This window comes from Gymnoscopelus braueri (genome assembly GCF_963280865.1).
Source record: "Gymnoscopelus braueri genome assembly, chromosome: 8".
Taxonomy (NCBI): Eukaryota; Metazoa; Chordata; class Actinopteri; order Myctophiformes; family Myctophidae; genus Gymnoscopelus; species Gymnoscopelus braueri.
Window position 1 is genome coordinate 20,390,282 of NC_137609.1, and position 22,015 is coordinate 20,412,296.

Sequence of the window (22,015 nt, forward strand, 5' to 3'; positions counted from 1 at the left end):
ATATACTGTTATCACAACCAACACACTAGGAGTCGATCAGTTTCCTATAGAGTGCTGAATCGTAGCACACACTGAATGGTCTGTGAACGATAAAAAGCACTCTTCCATCAAAATAATTCATTTTACCATGCATGCTCTGCACGAGCTCTGTGCACGGTTCCTTTCATTTCTGACCCTTCAATTAGTACTATTTAGTGAGTGGATACAATGCACCAGTGTTTTAAGTCATGTTATAGACTGCCATGATTTTAAGTTGACTGATCCATGTGCATTAAGCACAAAATCATTCCTCCTACACCTTTCACTTTTTCAATTTTCAGAAGGTAAAAAAATGAATAAATCTCCAAATAAGGGTTCTCAGCTGCACAAGTGAGGAAGATTGCATCGGATATTACGAGACAAACGTTCATTTGAAATAAAGGCATATCTAATTAAGAAGATTATAGGCTGAACCAATTTATGAAAGAGACACATCAAATAGGCTCACTGTGTCTAAAGTTAGCAAGTAGCTTGCATGAGCTTATTTACAAATATTGATAAGCAAGGCCTATAACTATGTGCAAGTCAGTGGCATTTGCCTATTTTTAACTGGGGGAAACATGTTGACAAGTTTTAACTCCTGGCTTTAAGTTCCTTCATGGTATATTTCACTGTCACATCAGTGGGAAATTAAATCATGCAATACTACTATATTAAAAACAAGAACAAATTATGAAGTGAACAATGTTGAATTTCAACAGCTTCTGCCATTCTTTGCAGTTAGTTGTAGTTAGTTTATAATATATGCCCTGATTATTTGGGTCTCATGAATGATGGAAACGGTTGGAGTATCACTCATAGTAAGAGATAACATACTGTGGCACCTGATTCCTCACTTGAAGGCTCGTCCTTCACATTATTTCAGTAGAGCTTTGTGTCAATCGCTGCACAAATTGTTTGTAAACTTGCACATGTCCAGAGGTCTGACTGTGCCATTTTGCCCATTTATATTCTCATGCATACAAATACAATCTGTACTTAGGCCACAGATAACACAGTCACTGGACAATGTTGGGAGTCGATATAGAACGCTATCAATAGGTCTTATAATATACTCGTTTTCTGAACTAAGATAAATGTATTTACAAATTGATGATAAGCAACAACAAGGCATGTAACTGTATGTGCAAGTCAGTGGCATCATCTTTAATTGGGGGTTACATGTTGCCAATTTCAGGTTTTAACTCGTGGCTTTAATTTCCTTGTATTTTGTTGTCCCACCAGTGGGAAAATATATGTATTCATGCAATACCACTATATTAAGAACAGGACATTAAAATATGATCCTATTTTTCACTTGAACAATATGAAAATGTACAAATGAAGTTGCAAAATCAAGTGTATAAACATGTGATGAACCATATTGAAATCATTTTAAGATTGTAATATGTGCCTTAATAGAATAGAATCATCAGAATCAGAATTCAGGTGTATTTGTCACATCACAGGTTTGAAGACATGCAGGTGTAAAGAAGTGGGTTAAATTATTATGCGCACTCCGACGTCGTGTAGTATTCCGTGAGAAGAGTTAGCATAGAGGTAGAGTGAGAGCAGAAGGGAAATAGATAGAAACAGGTTAATTAAAATATATACAGATGTACGTGATAGCAGGTAACATGATGTTTAGAATGTTTAGCATCACATGCAGGTATGTACATGTTATTTTAGAACCATTAAAATGCAGGTGTGTACAAGTTATTTTAGAAACATCAGCATCATATGCAATATACATTTTGAGTGTATGGTATGTACATTAGTGTCTTAGTTAAGTGATCTCAATGTTGAATTATTTGAGTTGATCCAATTCTCATTTCTACCTTACTGGTGTATGAAAGCCTGTAGCCAGTTTAAGGCCCATTTGATTCCTACTGTGGGAGAAGGTAGCAATGGGCTTGAATGATAAAACTGCGTTGTCAAGGTAACTGGATGTTCTGGAGACTGCAAATATGTCATATTGGGGATGCTCCTACAAAGACTCGACCCGTAGCCTTGGTAACTCTGAACGTATATGCATACATGCTGTACGCTTGTAGATCTGCTATTTTCAAAATGATTTGAAAAATCCATTGGAATTTCTGAAACATTTTACACAAATCTTCTTTTATATGGGTCTCTGGCACAAAGTCTTTATGGTGGTCCATGGCCAAATACGTATCAATTTAACAAGAAAATGTTTGAGAACCACTGCTCTATTGCAAATGATGGAGGAGAGAAAAGGTGGAACTTAGTAGAGAATCAGGCACAGAGGCACCACATAACATGGCTCCTGATGTAACCATGGATACCTCTATTTCATGGTTGAGGTAATTTTAGCTGGAGTGGAATTTGAAGGGAAGATATCTGTTTCTACGGATCCTGTCATACAGTGTGGCTTCTTAAATATATGCATACATCCCAAGGTGAGTCCTAAAATGAGTTAGCAATTTTCATTATGTAGTACAATCCTGTGCGCGCGCGCGTGTGTGTGTGTGTGTGTGTGTGTGTGTGTGTGTGTGTGTGTGTGTGTGTGTGTGTGTGTGTGTGTGTGTGTGTGTATGTGTGTACACACGTGTATATATAGTGAGTATATATATATATATATATATATATATATATATAAACACATGTATAAACATATATATATATAATATTTATAGGCTTACATATTTAGGTTTTTCAGTTTTTTGATGGTCTCCAAATTTGCTATCCATATTATATATATGGACTGCATATAAATAAATGCATATATCAATTGGGGATTTGTTGTTACCCAAGGTTGGATATTGAGGGGGCAATGATGAGTGCCAGGTGATCATTTGTTCATCACATATATATATATACCCATTGTCTTATTTAGTGACAATGACAATCAATAAATACATTTGGATCAACACTTTAATTGTATTATAGATTAACATTACTCTCAATGAGGAACTGGCCTGGTGAACCAAATGGTAGTCCCACTGGGATTCCCAGGGAGAAACTGAACACTGCAGGTGTTGCTGGCTGCAAGCCTCGTCATTCTGTCAACCATCGATGGTCGCTATTTTCCACTCTGTTTTGGTTCCTTTGTGTCCAGGTAACATCTTGTGTCTATAATATAGTATATATAGCAATACACTACAGTATGATTCATTCTATTATGTCATTGTTCTTAACAAATCTGTAAATCATGTGAATCAGAAAGGAAAGGAAAAATGTATGATGTTGCTAAATGTATGCATGGTGGAGGTTCAAGTCTGTCCAAAACAAAAGGCTGAGGAACAAGGATAAACCACTAAATAATTGTACTTTCCCATCAGGAATGTGATCATATTCACTTGTCCATTTTGGCCCCCTTAGTATTCTGCAACTTTAGGCACATTTTGACATTTTTTGACATGTTCTTAAATATTTTTCAATTTCATCATATAATCCATTTACTAATTAAACTATAACTGATATTTTTTTGTACAGTTTTCAAATGTAATTCATATTTGTACCCTTGCCGGTTTGCATACAACAATTATGACCAAAAGAAAACGTTTTTCTTGAATTGTGACCAAATTAATTTGAGTTCATTAGTGTTAATTGAATTTGTTTTTAATTTGTGTGGTGAAAAAGATGATTTGGCTGTGGAAATGACAGCAGGTTTTTAATGGAACTGGGATGGAAATTAGTTTTTTGGCTAAAATTAGTTGTTGTTGTTCAACATGCTAACACATCTGTTATTCCTAGCATGTCAGTACTAATTATATGAAATAAATAAAAACTAATTATCTTTATATAATTATCTTCACTTTGCAGGAAATATTTATGACACATTTGCAATGTGCTGGACTGCCACTCTTTGTAACTGTGATGTTTTTTAGTTATTAAAAAAAAAAAAAAAAGCATTTGAAAAACATGAAATGTATTAAACTATGTGAGGTAAATCACACCTCCTGCCTGTTAGATTTATGTAGGCTACATTGTGTAAAAAAAAAATCTGGAATACATCAAATAATGGGTTTCTATTTTCAGTATTTTCAGTTTTTTCAGTAGAAGTAGAAGATTGAACATGGATGGTGAGGGACATGTGTAAAACTGAGAAATCAAAGTATAAAATGCCATTAACACAAAACACAAGAAAGGGGTTAAGATAGATCAAAACGTTTATACAGTCTGTATGAGGGGTATGTACAAATGTAATGGCGGTGGTGGAAAGTAACACATGTACTCAAGTACTGTACTACTTACTGTAAGGATCTTTTTAGGATTTTTTTTACTTTACTGGATTATTTTCAAATTTCAGTACTTTTACTTCTACTCCACTACATCTCAGAGGCAAATATTGTAGTTTTTACTGCACTACAATTATTGGAAAACTTTACTAGTTACTTTGTAGATTTGTAGATTTTGTAGATTTGTATTATTATTACAAAACATGCATAACCACTTATCGCGATATGCTTCGCCTATTTGAAAATAGCAGATCTAGAAGCTCACAACGTGTCGCTTTGCGACTCGTTGTGAGCTTGCAGATCTGCTATCATTTTCAAAAGATTTTGAACACTTGTGAAATAGGACATTCTGCATAATGAGTACTTTTACTTTTGCTACTTCAAGTACATTTTGATGCCAATACTTTTGTACTTATAGTACATTTTGAATTCCGGAGTTTTACTATATTTTCTATATTGCAGTATTGATACTTTTACTTAAGTAAAAAAAATGGAATACTTTTTCCACCACTGTGTACTACTGTAATGGAACCAAGTGTAAAATGGATACTACACCCTCCGGCTCAGCAGGGGGCGCATGTACCTCCACATCAGTTTGCATCCCGCAGAAGAAGCAGAGGGTCTTCTGTGGTGGGGCGTGTTGACAGACAGTAGTTTTACATACTGTACCATTTTAGCAGCAGAACAGGCCTCTGTGCAGCGATACATATTGTTACTTTCATCAGCCTAAAGGTTGGTATTTTATATCAAATAAGCTCTTATGACGTTAATTAGCTAGAACTGATCAGGTTCAGAGATCAGGGTGTGTTTGGTAATATTGACATAATGCCGTTTGTCTTCATCAGCAGGACGAGCTTCCTGACTAGAAAAAAAAAAGAAAGAAGAAAAAAGCCTGGTTACTTTAGTTTACATAGTGTATTTTATTATATGAACTGTATGTAGGAGGTTAACTAATACTACCTCACCCGTATTTACCCGTTTTGTGTCACATTGACTGTCATTTTGTTAACATTGATCATTATATTTGCGATTTGCTAGTCAACTAAAAAAGTTGCCTAATGTTTGTGCTATGCGACATATGCATGTTGAAGTTGCATTGCTAGTACTGTAGCTGCAAGAGTGATATATACTGTACTGGAACTGATGTGTAAAATATATTACTACTGTATACACTTATATTTGAGTATAGATGACTAAGTATACACTGGGATTAAATATGTCAGATAGATATAGATTCAAGTCTACTTGGTAACACTGGAATTTATATTTAGGCCTAAATTTTAGGTGACTCTGGAATTAATTATGAAAGATTATTATTATTATATAACGCTGGCACTAATATTTTAGACAGATGGCCGAGTAACACTGGAATTGACATGTAAGAGTAAGGACTGGGATTGCAAATGTTCTCTTTTTAGTTTGAGCATTTCCAGGAAACTGAAGTCCTTGTTGTGGAATGTAAACGTTAGCTTAAAAAAAAGGAAAGCTGCACAAATGGGTGTGTCCTGTTGGCTACAGAACAAACATCCCATTTAATCTTTAAGTTACACACTGATAGAATGAAATAGAATGCACACACAACAATATTTGGAACTTATTTTGTCTTGGCACATATCAGGGGCCACATCCATCACAGATAGTGTTTATTTACTGTAAATTGGTTTAGGCTTAATTAATCTAAATCTACAATGGATTACTTTATTTTAATTTCCTTTTACTTTTATTTTATTGACTGCTTAGTGGTACCTCTAAGGTTACATTAGTTAAATTAAGGCATTTATTTTAGCTGTCATGACTTCTAGCTTCAAGCCTCTATGTAGTTGCTATTTTAACAAGAAGTTCCCTTGGCGGTATCATCAGGCATCTCAAGTACATAATCATCTAAATCTATGAAATTATACTGCTTTCAAAAGCAACTAAATAATGATAAAGGCTGCAAATAAAGACATAATTTTAAAGGAATTGCAAATCTTTGGACTTGGGCAGAAAGGCACAATTCTTTATTTAACTGAGATATAATTATGCATTGTCAAACGAAATTAAGAAATTGCTATGCTATCACGCAGCTATAAGTAACCACTGGCTAGATTAAACGTAACAAAAATGTGAAGTGCAATTTAACTTTATTTGTGGAAATATTGTAGCCACTTGTAATTTGGACATAGCAGATAATATTGCGATTTTGGTTGTAATAATTATATTAACATATTCACACAGCGGCCATATTGCCATTAAGTCAATGAAATGCCACCCCAGTTGCCACAGCAACGCAATGTTAAATTCCCAAATGGCCGCCGTGTGAATATGGACTATTGCATTGTTTTAGCTTTAACCAGCGATGAGGTGTTCACTAGTTTTCCCCCACTGACAGTGTTTAGTTCATTAGTTGGAGCAACATTCCTGAACAGCTAATGTTATAAACTCTAAATAACAAATGCTTAAAATAGTGCATTGGAAATAGTATGGCTAATCTGTGTTCTCTGCATTCACAGCTGACAAAGATGAATTGGGTTGGGAAAATAATCGGTGGCATCATTGATGTGGCCAGGTGAGAATCTGCACAAATGCCTATCTAATCCAAGTTATTCTCCCTGTGGCTTAACCTGTTTATCTCTGACTCTCTCCCGGCAGCAACATCGATCCAGCCATGTTTGTGCCCTCTGATCCTGTAAGTAACTGCTCTCTGACTTTGTTCTGCACCACACTAGTACAACATGCTCCATCGCCTTACCTCTGTACTGCTACAATACGGTAGCACTGGATGGTCACAGTATTTCTCAATGTCTCTGTACTAGTAGTACTACAGTACAGTAAGACTGGACTGTCACAATTATTACATAATTGTCTAAGCCATTATTTGAGATAATCGCAATTATTTTGCATACATTTTCAAATATTAAAAAAGCGGAAATAGCTGTTGTAAGCTTGTATATCAGCTATTTCCGCTATTGTTGTTTACATTTCTTTGAAAGTATAAAATATGTCAGTAATTTCTTTGTACATTTAATTTCTTTGTCATATCTGACCTGTGCAATTTTTGATTACGAAGCCTAAAAGGCAAACAGAAATAAAACATTTCATACGTATGTTCCAATGTTCAATGCAAAAAAAAACAAGACAACTTAAATATTGTAATTGTGACAGCCCTAAGTATTTCTCAATGTCTCTGTACTGCAGCCTCCACCACGTAGACCGCTTCAATATGCAGAGCAAAATGAGAGTGATGAGGAGAGACAGTTTCGCGGGGTCTTCAAACAGCTTGCTGGAGAGGTGAGTGAAATAAATTATACGATATCGCCACCATTTTATATGATTATTCTTAACATTAGCTCAGCCATAAATACTTTTGACATTTTGTCGTAAAGACGTTGGTCTTAAGTTTGTTGGTTTAAACAATCTTTGTTTTATAGGACATGGAGGTGAGCCCAACTGAGCTGATGAACATCCTGAATAAAATCATCTCCAGACGTAAGACCCGTTTCTATGTTGGTTACTCAGTACAGTACTGTGCCCCTTTAGTCCATCTTTATGTTCTATGTTTTATGTTTCTTTTATGTGAATGTTTGTATATGTTTGTTGAATATTGTGACTTTTGTACTGCTGCTACCCTGGACAGGGCTTTGTAAAAGAGATCTTGTATCTCAATGGGATTTTACCTACAGTATATAAACAGAATTCAATTTGTTTGAATTGTAGATGCAGACCTGAAGACAGATGGTTTCAGTATCGAGTCTTGCCGGAGTATGGTTGCAGTCATGGATGTATCCTTTCTATCAGTACAAGAATGTATGTGGTATACAATCTAGGCGACAGTTCACTGAAGAAGAACTATATTCATAGCACTTCCCTCAACAAAGTGTTAAAGAACAGAACAAATGTATAAACAGACACCATTTACAAGCACATTTCATTGTGGTTGTTTTTCAGAAATTCAAAAATTTCAGAAACATTTGATTGGTTATCCATATGACTAATGAAGCCCATTAGACCCTCTTTATTTCCTGCCTTCTGCCAGTTCTGACGATAGAGTTGAAAGTGGGTAAGATTGAATCGACATCGCCGGTGCACTGCGGACATGCCGGTACACGCAGTGCACTTCTGGTTAAACCAGTTAATGCATTGACCACCTAACCACACTATAATGAGTTTTCCCAGGTTGTGTGTGTGTGTGTGTGTATATTATTGTCTATATATATATACGTATATGTCAGTCTGCATTGTGAAGGGATGACAAAATTAGAGGAAATATTGAGGGACTCAATTGGTCTGGGATGATTTTGTAAGTTGACACCACAAAATTTGGCATTGAGCTGGTGGTTCATACATGTTGTAAATCAAATAGAGAACATACACCTCACAAATTCAATAAGAAATTACATTAAATAATTAAAAAAAAAGGAAAACCTCAATGGCTCTAGTTAAAATGGTACATTGGTATGGTACATTCCAGAATAGTTGCAAATGATAGCTAATCCCCTTGGCTCTAGTTAAAGCATAGTTTCTATGATACATTCTGGAATAGTTATATATTACGGCAAATAATCTCCTTGGCTGTAGTTGAAAGCATAGTTGCTATAGTACATTATGGAATGGTTACATATGACAGCTAATCTCCTTGGTTCTAGTTAAAAGCATAGTTACTATGATACATTCTGGAATAGTTACAGATGACAGGTGGACAATCCCTTCATTAAATTCCTTGCATCATTAATAAGACATGAGCACACCTTAGGTAAACATAGTATACACAATTAACAATGCCAAAGCCAATATTATAATCCTTAGTGTTGTTTCAGAGTGACAGTACTGGCAAACTTGGATTCCATGAATTCAAACATCTCTGGAACAATATTAAGAAATGGCAGGTAAGTGTTTTGGCCTATTTTGTTTTCCCTTTTGCATCAAGATAATATGAAAACCTTATTTGTGGAGCACAGTCAAATTCCTGTGGTTAATTATCCCCTGTAACTAAGATTGTAGTTACAGAGAATAAGTCGGTACGTCATTATAGCTTTGTAATCTAAGGTGGGAACATTTTACCTATAGGCTTGAAAACTGGTTTCCTTAGGACGTGGTATGTGCCACACCCTGACCCTTCTACGCTTTAAGACCTGCCTTGGTTTTTGAGTTGCTTGTTCAGCTCACCAATATAATGGATTGGTACCATTTTATTTACATATTCTTAGAAGCTATACAACAATGTTCTCATTTACAGTTTAGGCATTTAGGAGACGCTCTTATCCAGAGAAACTTACACGTGCCAGATCAGATCACTAGTCAACAAATAACAGTGTATGAAACCTAGCATCTGTCTAAAGAACATGCTATCTCTAAATAACACTCTTATATATAACACTCACACTTAGCATTTGTGGTCAAGCAATGAACAAGTACTCAACGTACAACTGCATAGTATCTATGAAAAACAAATAGGCGAGGCAAGAAGGGATATACAAGGAATGAGGGGTGCTAGGGGGTGAGATAGAGTCTGAAGAGGTGAGTTTTCAGATTGTGACAGAAAATGGGGAGTGAGTCTGCAGTTCTAACTGAGTGGGGACAGTCATTCCACACACAGCTTGGGAGCCAGGAGGGAGGAGAGTATAGGACGCTTGGAGCATTGGCCAGGGTGTTATATGGAAGGTATGGACAGACTTCCGGTGTTATTAGATCGTGTGTGGGAAAGGGTGTAGCAGGGGTGGCTCATGTCCTGAAAGTAAGGGGGTGCCATGCCCTTGATTGCCTTGTAGGTCATCACCACTGTTTTGAATTGCATGCAGGCAGCAACCGGAAGACAGTGAAGGGAATGCAAAAGGGGGGAGACACATTCGAGTACACCAAATTCACCAAACATCCTACTAGCTAGATTATTCTCCCATTGGTTGCTAGTAGATTGTAAAATATGTTGCTGTTCTGTTACAAACTGTTCTCTGTCTATTAGGGAGTTTACAAGACCTATGACGCGGATGGCTCTGGGATCATTGGTGCAGATGAGTTGCCCGACGCTTTCAGGGCTGCTGGTAAGATATCTTTCTCTTTTTCTTTGTTATAACAGGTGAAATAATTTCAAATATCTTTTAGGTGAATAAGCTTCATAAAGGACAATGAATAGAAAACAAGACTAGGCAAGCCTAGCTCAGCCGTACCCTGTTATTATATGATCTAATCTCTCTTCTTTCTGTTGGCAGAAATGGTAAACCGGAAGTTGAGTAATTCTTTATGAAAATGACTGTTTCAATGTGAATGTGTTCATCTTGCCAATGCCAACTATGAACTAGTACAGGTCTTTCCTGCTTGACTTGACTTCTCCATTGGTGCAGTCACCTGGATAGCTGATTTTATGCTCATTCTATGCAGAGAAAGTGAGAGTGAATCTCTAACATTAAATAATATAGATCTAGAGTCAACAGAGTAGGAAGGGTTGGCTAATTAAACATTATACTGACACCATTGGGGAAAACATAATGCAACATAGGACCAAAGGAATGTATTCCAGAACATTGTCTCTGTTATGTCTCTTTAAAATATGAAATGCTTGCACTGCTGTGGCACAATGGGCAGATGCATATGTTGAGTTTGTCTGGAAGGCAGAACAAGGAAATGTGATACCGGTCTGGCACGTTTCTGGCTGTTTGCAGTGCGAGTGATTGTCAATGTCATGCACGCATGTTTAACCACTTAAACCCTATATAATGTAGGTCCCCCAGTGGTCTGTGCTTGGCCCCCTCTTTTTCCCTATTCACCATATCTCTTTGCCAAAACTAGCTGCTCTACATTCGCCAAATATTCGCCTATCATGACATGCCCAGAACAGGGATGCTAGGGTTCATAATGGTTAAACAGTGGAGAGTCAGTTACCAACACTGAGTGTTAAGAGGCTGGCCCCCCTGGGTCCGGCAAAAAAATCTGTCTACAAACTAATAACATGAATATTATCATTTTACAATCACCTGAGATGGTGATGAACTTGCCTGCTAGAGTGTAACTTCAGTGCCGTTTTGTGGTATATTATGCTACAGAAAGTTGTACCGGGCAACATAGGTACTGTTAAAGGAGAGATCCGGTCATTTTAGGTTTGTATGTTTGATGTGTCGCTAATCACTCACCAACATACAAAGGAACGTTGAATAATTCCAGATCTGCCCCTGTTGTCCATTCTGCAGACCCCTTGCAGCGGCATAATGGGAGAGTGTGTAAGAGTGAAAATCGCCTATTTTAACAAATGCAAAGTCAGTTCTCTCACAGAACCTGGCGTCTGTGAGAGAAACAAGCAACCAGCGTCATCTCGTTCTGCATTAGCGGTAGCTTATGAGGGACATTCAGCGCATGTTTGAGTATCATGAGACTCCACAATGAGTACTAGGAGAAAAAAAACAGACTTTGCATTTGTTAAAATAGGCGATTTTCACTCTTACACACTCTCCCATTATGCCGCTGCAAGGGGTCTGCAGAATGGACAACAGGGGCAGATCTGGAATTATACAACGTTCCTTTGTATGTTGGTGAGTGATTAGCGACACATCAAACATACAACCTAAAATGACCGGATCTCTCCTTTAAGTTTCTGTTTTGTGATGTCATACACAATAGTGGTGTGAGGTGTGATGGTCTACTTCTGTTATAGACAAGCCCTGTTATAAATTGATTGGCCTTACCGTAAAAATATGGGAATACTAATGAATATGTTTGGTAATGTAGAAAAAAAAATATATATATATATATATTCTTCAACTAAGTGAAATGCAGTATGTGTGTGTGGCGAATGTGGTATGATAATTACTGATGTCTGTTCATTCCCTTCCTTAGGTTTCCCCCTCAATGACCAGCTGTTCCAGATGATTATTCGCAGATACAGTGATGAAAATGGGAACATGGATTTTGACAACTACATTGGATGCCTTGTAAGGCTGGACGCTATGTGCCGTAAGTGTCAAAGCTGAAATGGCAAACAAATTAGTTTGATTTCACATTCTGTCTAATCTAATATAATCTATCGAGGAGCAAGTCTTAACCACTTTTCTGATTCAGGTGCTTTCAAAACCTTGGACAAGGACAACAACGGGACTATCAAGGTCAATGTTCAAGAGGTAAGCCAATCAGTTATCTTCTGGGATATTGTAGATTTGTGTCTGGACTCCTCTGGAGTTAAAACATTTGAAATAACCGTTGTTCATGAATCATGCTGATAGGAACAGTTTGCACCTACATTATAGGTTTACTACATTTGTATCTGTATTGTTTTTGCAGTGGCTTCAGTTGACCATGTACTCTTGAACACAAGAAGTGACTCCTCTGCTTGTTTAAAAACCACTTTGTCTACACAATGGATTTTGACCATACTAATATCCCACGTGTTTATCAACCAATCCCTTGTGTATGCAGGTTTTTTGTGAATGTGAACACAACATTTCATAGTGCAAAATACTTGTATGGGATGTTTCACTGTCCCAAATGGCTTGGAAAAATAAAACTAGTGCTATTGAGAGAGGCAATGACTACAAACCTGCACACGCAATGGAACATTTATCTATTATTTGCTTATTGACGACTTCTGTATATAGCTCTGGGAGTGCCATTGAATATTAGGATGTGGATAAGGGTGGGGGAAGCCTCAATTTTAAGGAGAAAGATCACCAGTTTTATATGGTTAAAAGGAAAAGTCAAGTGGAGGTGGCGGTCATTTGTTTCACTTGCCATATACCCTATTGCGACTCAGTCAATGCAATAACTTTATTGTTTAATCCAATCTCACCAGTGCATCACTATTTGTAAACTCCATTTTTGTTTTGATACCTGAAAGGCACTAACGGTAACGGTGTGGCACTGATTTATGCACAACTGTCAAGGACCATACTGGTGGTAGCTATGTACATGAATGAAACATAAAGAATACTGTAGGCATGTGTCAAAACATTCAATAGTGTTTAAAATACTATATACTAAATAGTGTTAAATACATATATATATTCTCTACATCCTAGTTAAATATTATGTTTCAAGTTTACTTTGTGTGTGTGTGTGTGTGTGTGTGTGTGTGTGTGTGTGTGTGTGTGTGTGTGTGTGTGTGTGTGTGTATTGTGCCATCTACGTCAATGCCAGTGTTGCACTTGGATATTGCATTTTACCCTTTTGTGCTTACTAATGATAATTTCACTGTTGCATCATGTACCTATTCAAGATGCCTACCTACACACCAAATAATGCCAGCATAACATGAAAAATGATATATAGAAAGGATGCCATTGCTGCATGTAGCCAATACTAGAGAATATTGCCATTAATAAAAACACTTAACAGATGTTTATTATGCCACGTGTCAATGAACTGTTATTGCAATGTCTTGTAACAGATAGTTGTCATATTTGGAATAAAAGTTACCAAATACAATGTTTTGTCTGTTTTCATATTTCTATGTAAGTCATGCTGTACTCTCAGTACAAACTTAAGAGGCCCTAACATTTACATAGTAGCTACGCCTACTACTGTCACTGTCAGTAACAACTTTCAATAGTGAGTAGAGTAGAAGCGATCACCTATTAGCAAGAGTACATGACAGCCTAAGAAACTTTCAGGGGGGGAAATATGGCAGATAAAGATAAGAAAGATAAGATTTTATTTTAATCAATCATTGTTATAGTGCCATAACAAGCCATTTTACTGTTGGATATAAAAGTAAAAATGTCAAGTAGAAACTAATTTATTATGGCTGCCTGCTTTGATGTGTGTGTGTGGGTAGGGGGGCAGTGGTGTAAAGTAACTAAGTACATTTAGTACGGTACTTCAGTACAATTTGAGGTATCTTTTACTTAACTGAAGTATTTCCAATTTTCAGTACTTTTACTTCTACTCCACTACACCTCAGAGGCAAATATTGTACTTTTACTCCACTGCTATTATTTGAAAACTTTAGTTACTAGTTACTTTGTAGATTTTGGTCATTATTACAAAACAAACACATTAAGATTAACCACTTCAGCCCTATGCATTTCGGCCATTTGAAAATAGGCGATCTACAGTACATCCCATGTGATGCATTGCGAGCTTGTAGATCTGCTATTTTCAAAAGATTTGAATACATTTGAAAATGTGGGATTCTGGACTTTCACTTGTAACAGTATTTCTACATTGCAGTATTGATACTTTTACTTAAGTAAAACATGTGAGTACTTTTTCCACCACTGTGGGGGGGGCGGTCTTACCTCCATAGAAGGCAAAAAGTAACTTCAGACTTCACTACAAAGCGCCATTTGTGCTTCCGCCTCCATCCTCACAGCAGTTTCCGCAGCACCAGGGGAAAGCCCTGGTTTCTATTTACCGCTCACTGCTCTGATCCCGTTTAAGGTCTAGAGCGGATACGGAAATTGTCTACGAATATGTTTGTATGTGTAAATCAGCGGATATAGTAGGCGGGCTCTAAGCCGGATTGGCAACATGCAAAGTGATGTGATCCCTGTCTACCTAAGGCTCTGAGGATCGACTTGTGATTGGTCCTCTCGCCTCGCTGCAGAGTCTCATGCAGTGTTGCCATGTCGGCTTGTTATAAGCGACTTTGGGCTTGTTTTTCCTGTAAAGTCGCTTGTAAACAATGGTAGATATCTACAAGATTTGTGTTATTGAAATGTTTTAAAAATGTTCCAAAATTACTTATAAAAAAAAATTGCAGATCGGCTATTTTCAAATAGCCGTAGCCTAGTTTCTTCTTTTGGGCTTGTTTTCATAGACGTGGTTGATTATTTCTCTCACAAATGTGGCAACACTGTTCGCATGGATGTTCTGCAGCTGGACGCCACTGGTTCCGAATGGCCGATACTTCACACTAATGTGGCGGTAAATAACGTTAATCAAAATACCCTCTTTTTTTTTTACTTGGCAGTAAAAACTTTTTTTGTGGCAGGTAAATTAATCGTCATACAAGATATCAATCAAAGGTCAAAAGTTTTCGAATACCAACCAGAGCGTGTGTACGTTAGGTTAGCATTAGCTAAGCTTAGCTTGCTACTTGCAGAGCCCGCATTGTTGTTGTTACCGTTTGTAATTAAATACAGTGTCACTAATAATGGACTGGAACTGGTTTGTTCAGCATTGGGTAACTCGCCTTCAGTACAGAATCGGGAGGAATTATATATTTGCAAGCTAGTGTCTTTGTTTGTTCGACAAAATGCGTTAAGTGTGTTAAGCTAGTAAACTGGGCTAGTTTTAGCTCCATAAAAGTGTGTCCAATATACACCATTTTGCATGGATTTTATTTATTCAGCCCGTTTCTGCGCTAAAGTGAACAAACACCAGTAGTGTTTTCTACTGCAACTTTCCAGTCATCGACAGTGAGGAAAGTCACATGTGGGTAATGAAATGTGGATGCTTCACTGTAGCTCTACTGGGAATGAACAGTGGTGGAAAAAAATATTCACATGTTTTTTACATGTAAAAATATCAATGTTGCAATGTCGAAATGTACCAAAAGTAGAAAGTACTCATTATGCAGGAGTTCAAATCTTTTGAAAATAGCAGATCTACAAAGCTCACAATGCTTTGCAAAGCTACGCGTTGTGAGCTTGTAGATCGGCTATTTTAAAATGGCCGAAATGTATACAGGGCTGAAGTGGTTAATTTATGTTTTGTAATAATAATCAAAATAAATCTACAAAGTAACTAAACCTTTCAAATAATTATAGTGGAGTAAAAGTTCAATATTTGCTTTTGAGATGTAGTGGAGTAGAAGTTAAATTATTGGAAATACTCCAATAAAGTACAAATACCCCATAATTGTACTTAAGTAAATGTACTTAGTTACTTTCCACCACTGCATGTGGGTAATGAAATGTGGATGCTTCATCAGCTTCATCTCTACTGGGAATGAAGTGATGTAGACTGAGTTTACATACAATGCGTTACTTTGAATTCAAATTACAGTTCCTTTCTTTGCAAAACTCTAATGTGTAAAAGCATGTTTAATTAGTTCTCTCTGTGTTTACATCATGCATTATTGCACCACTCACAAGTACATTGACCTGTCAGGAAGGATGCACTATGTTGTAGAATAACTGTAGATTTACATTTTATATTTGTTTGATATTTGATACTTTGCACAATGACTGCAGAACACTGTATTGTATATCTGACTGTAGATTGACAGACATCTGTATACATTTCGTGTTTTAGATATTTTGCACAATAGCTTACTGTGGAACACTATTATTTGATCGTGTAAATACAATGCCGTTCTTATGCCTTGTATTTTTCTTATTTATTTAACAGTGAAAGTGCAATTCATTGGAAACGTGAACAAAATAATTTCACCTACTTATTATACCTGGTGTAAACTTGTGATGTGACAATAAACTTCAAGTAACTAATACAGCTTTTGCCTTAAAGGTCTTTGGCAGCCTAAGAAGTGGACACTAAAGTGGAGTACTTGTGAGTGGGGACGCTGTCTTTGTGGAGGATGTCTTCACCATTAGACTATCAAGACAGTATCAATCGCTTCAGGAAAAGAAAAGCCCGCTTCAGTTTTAGTGAAATCCACATACTGTTGGATGAAGTGAGAAAACATCGCTCGATAATTGTAGGTATGTGAATTTCTTGGCTTTTGCCACCCAGAATGGCTGCATACATATTGCATGTGTAAATATTTAGAGGTATTGTGTTTGATGTAATGGGCTTCTGAGTGTATGGTTTATACATTCAGGAAATTATTAAATTACCATCATGGGTTCTGTCCTGTGCCTGAACTTTTAACCATTTTACTGCAAAGTAGAAGGGGAACATTTTAGCTCAGAGGGACGATTAAAACCCCAATGGAGTGTGCACTCACTTTGAGTCAAACTTAATATCATGGAGTGTGCACTCAGTCAAACTCCTAAGGCATCAAACTTGAGCCAATGAAAATATGGGTTGAGTGCCGGGGTAACATTCCTGCCCCCCGTGGATACTGGGGTTCAAATCCTCCACAGTGTTTCTGGCTTGTCCAGGCGCTCCCAACGCACAACCGGCTGTGTTCGCAGGTGAGAAGCCGGCAGAGAATGGTGTTCTTTCACTGAACTAGTCTAGTCCTACGGTTGGTTGGGGCACCTGTTCAGCAGGGACAAGAACTGGGAGAGAGAGCCTTTTCCTCTGCACACTAGGGCTGTCACGATTACAAATTTAAGTTAACGATTAATTGTCTCTCAAATAATTGTGATTAACAATTTAATTGTGTGTTTGGCATTGAACATATGAAGTCTTTTAGGCTTCGTAATAAAAAATTGCACAGGGCAGATATGACAAATAACTGAAATATACAAAGAAATTATTGACATAAAAAAAAAAAAAAAAAGATGACGATTATGCAAAAATTATGCAAAAATAATTGCGGTTATCTCAAATAATTGCGATTAGACAATTATGTAATAATTGTGACAGGCCAGTAACTGCACACGTTACACCCTCCTGGTGAAACTCAATCTCTGTCGGGTGACAGAGATTGGGAATTGGCATAATGACTAAATTGGGAGAAAGTGGAGAAGCAGAAAATAAGGGTAGAATTTCATTGTAGTCCTGTTGACAAGTCATTCCCAGTGCTATAAAATGTTGCATTTTCTCTCCTTCAAAGGCAAATTCAATCGTGGTGTGCCAACAGATGTTAAGAAGCGCACGTGGGCAGAAATTACCGCACATGTAAATGAGATCGGAGAGTGCCAGCGCGAAGTCATTGAGGTGATCAAGAAGTGGTCGGACCTAAAGTGTGACACCAAGCGGAAAGTGTCTGCTATGCTGAGAGGAGCTCCACCCAATAATAAGGTGCTCCTCTCTCGTCTGACGCGAGACCTCACTCAGGTAGAGAGAATAGTGCACCAGATTCTGGAGATGGAGAACAGGCGAGACCGCATCAGTGGTGGAATCGGACCACTGGAAGACGATGATGATGGGCCCGAGGATATTGATGACTTCGAAGATGACATGATGGGATTGACGAGTTCCCCCAATGGGATGGACATGTCTACTATGCCACCCCCTCCTCCCCATTCCATGGATGTGCTACCACTGCCAGGTGCGAAAGAAGATCAGTCCATTCCCAACTACAGTGGCTCATCTCGTGAGTGTTTTGAAGTTACATGACAGAGTTTAATGGACTTGAGAGACAGTATTATGATTGAATATTGATTTCTTTATTATTGATCCTATTTTTTTCCATTTGTTTTCATATTACAGGGGATTCTTCACAGCCTTCCTTGGATGCCCAATATGAAGCACCTGTTACTGAAGGTGAGTTCAAATATTAAAGTTGGCTTGTCATATGGCTTTTTCCAACTTAATAATCCATTGGTATTACTGTTCATTTCATAATATTTAAATTTTCAAAAATAAGGCATTTTAGTGTTAAAAATCTATTAGACTGAACATGGTGGCCTAAAGTTTCCCAGGGTAATCCCCTGGACCAGCAGGGAAAATCTGTGTGGGGGAAGTGAATGACACTTAAAGATGTAGTAATGCAAGGGTATTAGGGCAAGAGTACCAGAATCCAGAAGATATAGGTATACTACAGAACTCCTGCCTGATGAAAGTATTTATTTTTACTTTCCTATTTTAGCAAAAATAGCCGATGTACAAGCACATTGTGAACTTGTAGATCAGTTGCCTTTGCTATTTGGGGGGGTACATGATCGTCCCAAGTACGATATTCTCATCACTATCAATATCGAGTTATTTGGTCAAATATATTGTGATGTTTGACTTTGTATATTGTCCAGCTGAAATGTTGCCCAGGGGGAAAAAAACTAATTGTGCCACTAGTTCTTTCAGGGTGATGTAAGTGAAATTATACATATTTTTTGAATAAGTGTTAAATAGCTCTATATTCCCATAGTATCATGGCTATAGACTGTTCAGTAACAGGGGTCTCACCGGCTCTTCAGTAAACAAATTTAATTCAATCCAATGAGGAGAGGGAACTCTTTGGTGTCCAACGACCTGAAAATGTGTTTTCTGTTGACTAAAGAGCTGGAGAGACGTGGAGACACATGCTACCAAACAAACACTTTAACAAAGATTACTAACAGAATATTGAGCTTTAACTTTTTAACTAAAAACGTTTTGTTTTAATAAAAATTATGGTAATATATCACTTACAGCACCTTTAACCTTTTTGTGTCTCGGTTGTCTATAATGTTACATTATAATCTGGTGTTCTCCTTTTGATTCAAGATACCGAACCTGGCGAACCACCATTTTTGGACTCGGATGATGAACAAAAAGACGATCTGTTGCCCTCCACTCAGACAGCGAAACTTGCAGGGGATCACCAAAGAAATAATGGTGTCCCTCGACACATCGCTGGAAGCTCAGCACCCTTTCCCACACAATCCTCCTTCTCTGCTACGCTTCCTTCGTCAGGTCACACTTCACATAATCAGAGGCACAGTGTGCTGCAGAATGCATCGTTTAGCCTTCAAGAGCAGCATGCAACCAACATGCTGCTAGAGACAGTGTCACGCTCGCTCGAACTTCTGTCCGAGTCAGTGCAGCAGTTGGCTGAGACTCAGCAAGAGTTTGTACGCGATTCACTGCAGCTCCAGCGGGAGACAGTGCAGGTGCTCAGAGACTTCACTGGCGGGGCCATCTCACTAGTTCATGACAAACTCAATGGACGGCCAGCCGTATAGGATATTGTGCTGGACTGAGCTGGCAGTATCGCTTTTGTCACGTTATTGATTTCTTTTTTTCAGTCCTTCAAGTCCTTTACTTGTGAGTGCCCCTGGATCGAGTCCCAGGATGAGTCTACCTTTTTTGATAGTTATTGTACAGTTTTCATGTGGTTGTATTTTGACACTTCGATAATAGTGACATACTCTTAGAATGATGGTCAAAGTGAAAAATTAAACAAAGTAATTGCCTGTTAATATGACCTGATGTTTTTTTCAATACCTACTGAAATTGGGAACCCTGTTAATTTGTGATGCCAAAATTATTTCTTAATATGCATAAACACTGAGCCAGTGATCAAGTTAATACAAAAATATATGGAATGATTTCTTAGAATTTCACAAGTAAATTTTTTTTCAGCACAAACGGCACAACCATATTAGCAAGCCTAAAAACTACAGAATGAACTCCCTCATGTTTTCAACGAAATAAGTAGATATATTGCTTAGCCTACCAAGTGTCCAGCTATAAACAAAATTTTAAAGTTGATAACATGAACAAATGATTGAATACCGTATGACTACACAAACACTGTCTGTCTGTACTATACAAGCTAGTCCTGTTGAACTTGGGTGTGATGAAAGTTAGTCATGTACTTTTATGTGGAGTAATGCAGATCTATAAATCAAGAATATGACCCGTTCAGAAATCAATCGGATGTCACTAAAGCTCATTCAGCAAAAAGAGCTTAACTGCTTTAATTTGTAGCATTCACCCAGTGCATAATTTGTAACCATCACCCCCTCCAAACTGTAAGCAACTCTGTCAGGCAACCGACATCTCAGCGTTGTTACTGGGAAAACGTTTGAGGTGACTCAGGAGCAGGGCTAGAACATAACATTTTGTTCCAAATCTTAAGTTTGTAATGCTCAATACTGCATTCAAACCTCCATTACTGTGCTATGGTGACATTGATGTTCTTTATATGAAGCCTCAGCAGTTAACAAAATGCATAGCAGGAATCAAACGTATAATGAACTTCAGACCAGGAAAACTGATACAGGTTGGTTGGTTTACATATAAAGGTTTAATTTCAAGGGACATTTTTACATTACTGCTTTTAGTTTTCAGAAATGTAGACTGTACAGTTTGCTGTAAGCATAACATGATTGATTTATTTGGGCATGTAAACATTTCCTAGATTTAAAGTATCCTCTCAATCAGCAGGTGCATGCATAGTGACTACAGCGGTTCAGCATCTTTCACATCACAACTATAAAAGCTGCCACTCGTCTAAAGCTCTCTCCCCAGGACATTGTCCTCGGGTCTAGAGGTGTGGACATGTATTGTATGCACTCGTAGTTCCTACCAAGATATTGGAGGGCAAACAGGCGATGGCTGGGGAGTGGGGTCTTTCTGTAGGCAGCAGGTGTTGAATATATGTCCTCTGTCTGGTAGTTGGAAGTCCCTATAATGTGCTTGAGTTGACAACCCAGTGCAGAGCTTTCCGTTCAGCACTGGAGCAGGTGGCATACAGCATGCCACACTGAGCAACAGTGATACGGTTTACATGTACAATATTTATTAATTCAGAATGAAATCATTCCGATCAGAGATTCCAACTTAACTGTTTACATGGACGCTAAATAAAGGCGATCCTTGTTTCCATGCCTCAAAGCATTTAATCGGAATATTACTTTTGACATGCACAAAGTGGTTCTGCCTGTTGCTTTTGTCACTGTTGCTCCTGGACTTCCTGAAACCGGTGTTGAGCAGCTCTTTTGGCGTTGAAGGTCAGGTTCTATAACGAAAAAACATCACATGGATGCACCTGGGACGTATCATCAGTGTTGTAGCCTGGGGTCATAGGATGTTTCGGGTCTCGCAACATACACCCTCACCCAGGTGAGCCAGCCAGGGTTGATCAAGCCCCGACTTACGTCCCAGGTAGCTACCCACGGTCAGTCCTAAATAGGGAAAGACAGGGCCACTCAATACGCTTGTCCGAAACTACTCTGCCAGGAATGGGGGAGAGGAAAGGCTCTGGTACGTGGAGGGGCTAGGCTCTGTGGATGGCCTCCTGGCCGGGCTCCTCCTCCGTCTTACCAGGTCCAGGACCTGAGCGTTGCACCAGACTCCCCCGTTCCAAACATTTCATTCTGGTGTGATGGTGTCTTGGC

General features: G+C 38.0%; 2 protein-coding genes across 2 annotated transcripts; both read left to right on the forward strand.

Annotated features, from left to right (window-relative positions):
• Window positions 1-4,839: 4,839 nt before the first annotated feature.
• capns1a (calpain, small subunit 1 a) lies at window positions 4,840-13,604 on the forward strand. Its single transcript, XM_080435848.1, has 11 exons — window positions 4,840-4,952; window positions 6,713-6,768; window positions 6,852-6,888; window positions 7,398-7,490; window positions 7,631-7,688; window positions 7,917-7,981; window positions 9,017-9,085; window positions 10,159-10,237; window positions 12,024-12,140; window positions 12,246-12,304; window positions 12,465-13,604. The coding sequence occupies exons 2-11, from the start codon at window positions 6,722-6,724 to the stop codon at window positions 12,489-12,491; spliced, it is 651 nt and encodes a 216-aa protein (XP_080291974.1). The 5' UTR covers window positions 4,840-4,952; window positions 6,713-6,721; the 3' UTR covers window positions 12,492-13,604.
• A 1,337-nt stretch (window positions 13,605-14,941) lies between these two features.
• Window positions 14,942-20,092, forward strand: LOC308090552 (uncharacterized protein). Its single transcript, XM_080435773.1, has 5 exons — window positions 14,942-15,044; window positions 16,590-16,783; window positions 17,806-18,288; window positions 18,405-18,458; window positions 19,398-20,092. The coding sequence occupies exons 2-5, from the start codon at window positions 16,660-16,662 to the stop codon at window positions 19,853-19,855; spliced, it is 1,119 nt and encodes a 372-aa protein (XP_080291899.1). The 5' UTR covers window positions 14,942-15,044; window positions 16,590-16,659; the 3' UTR covers window positions 19,856-20,092.
• Window positions 20,093-22,015: the final 1,923 nt, after the last annotated feature.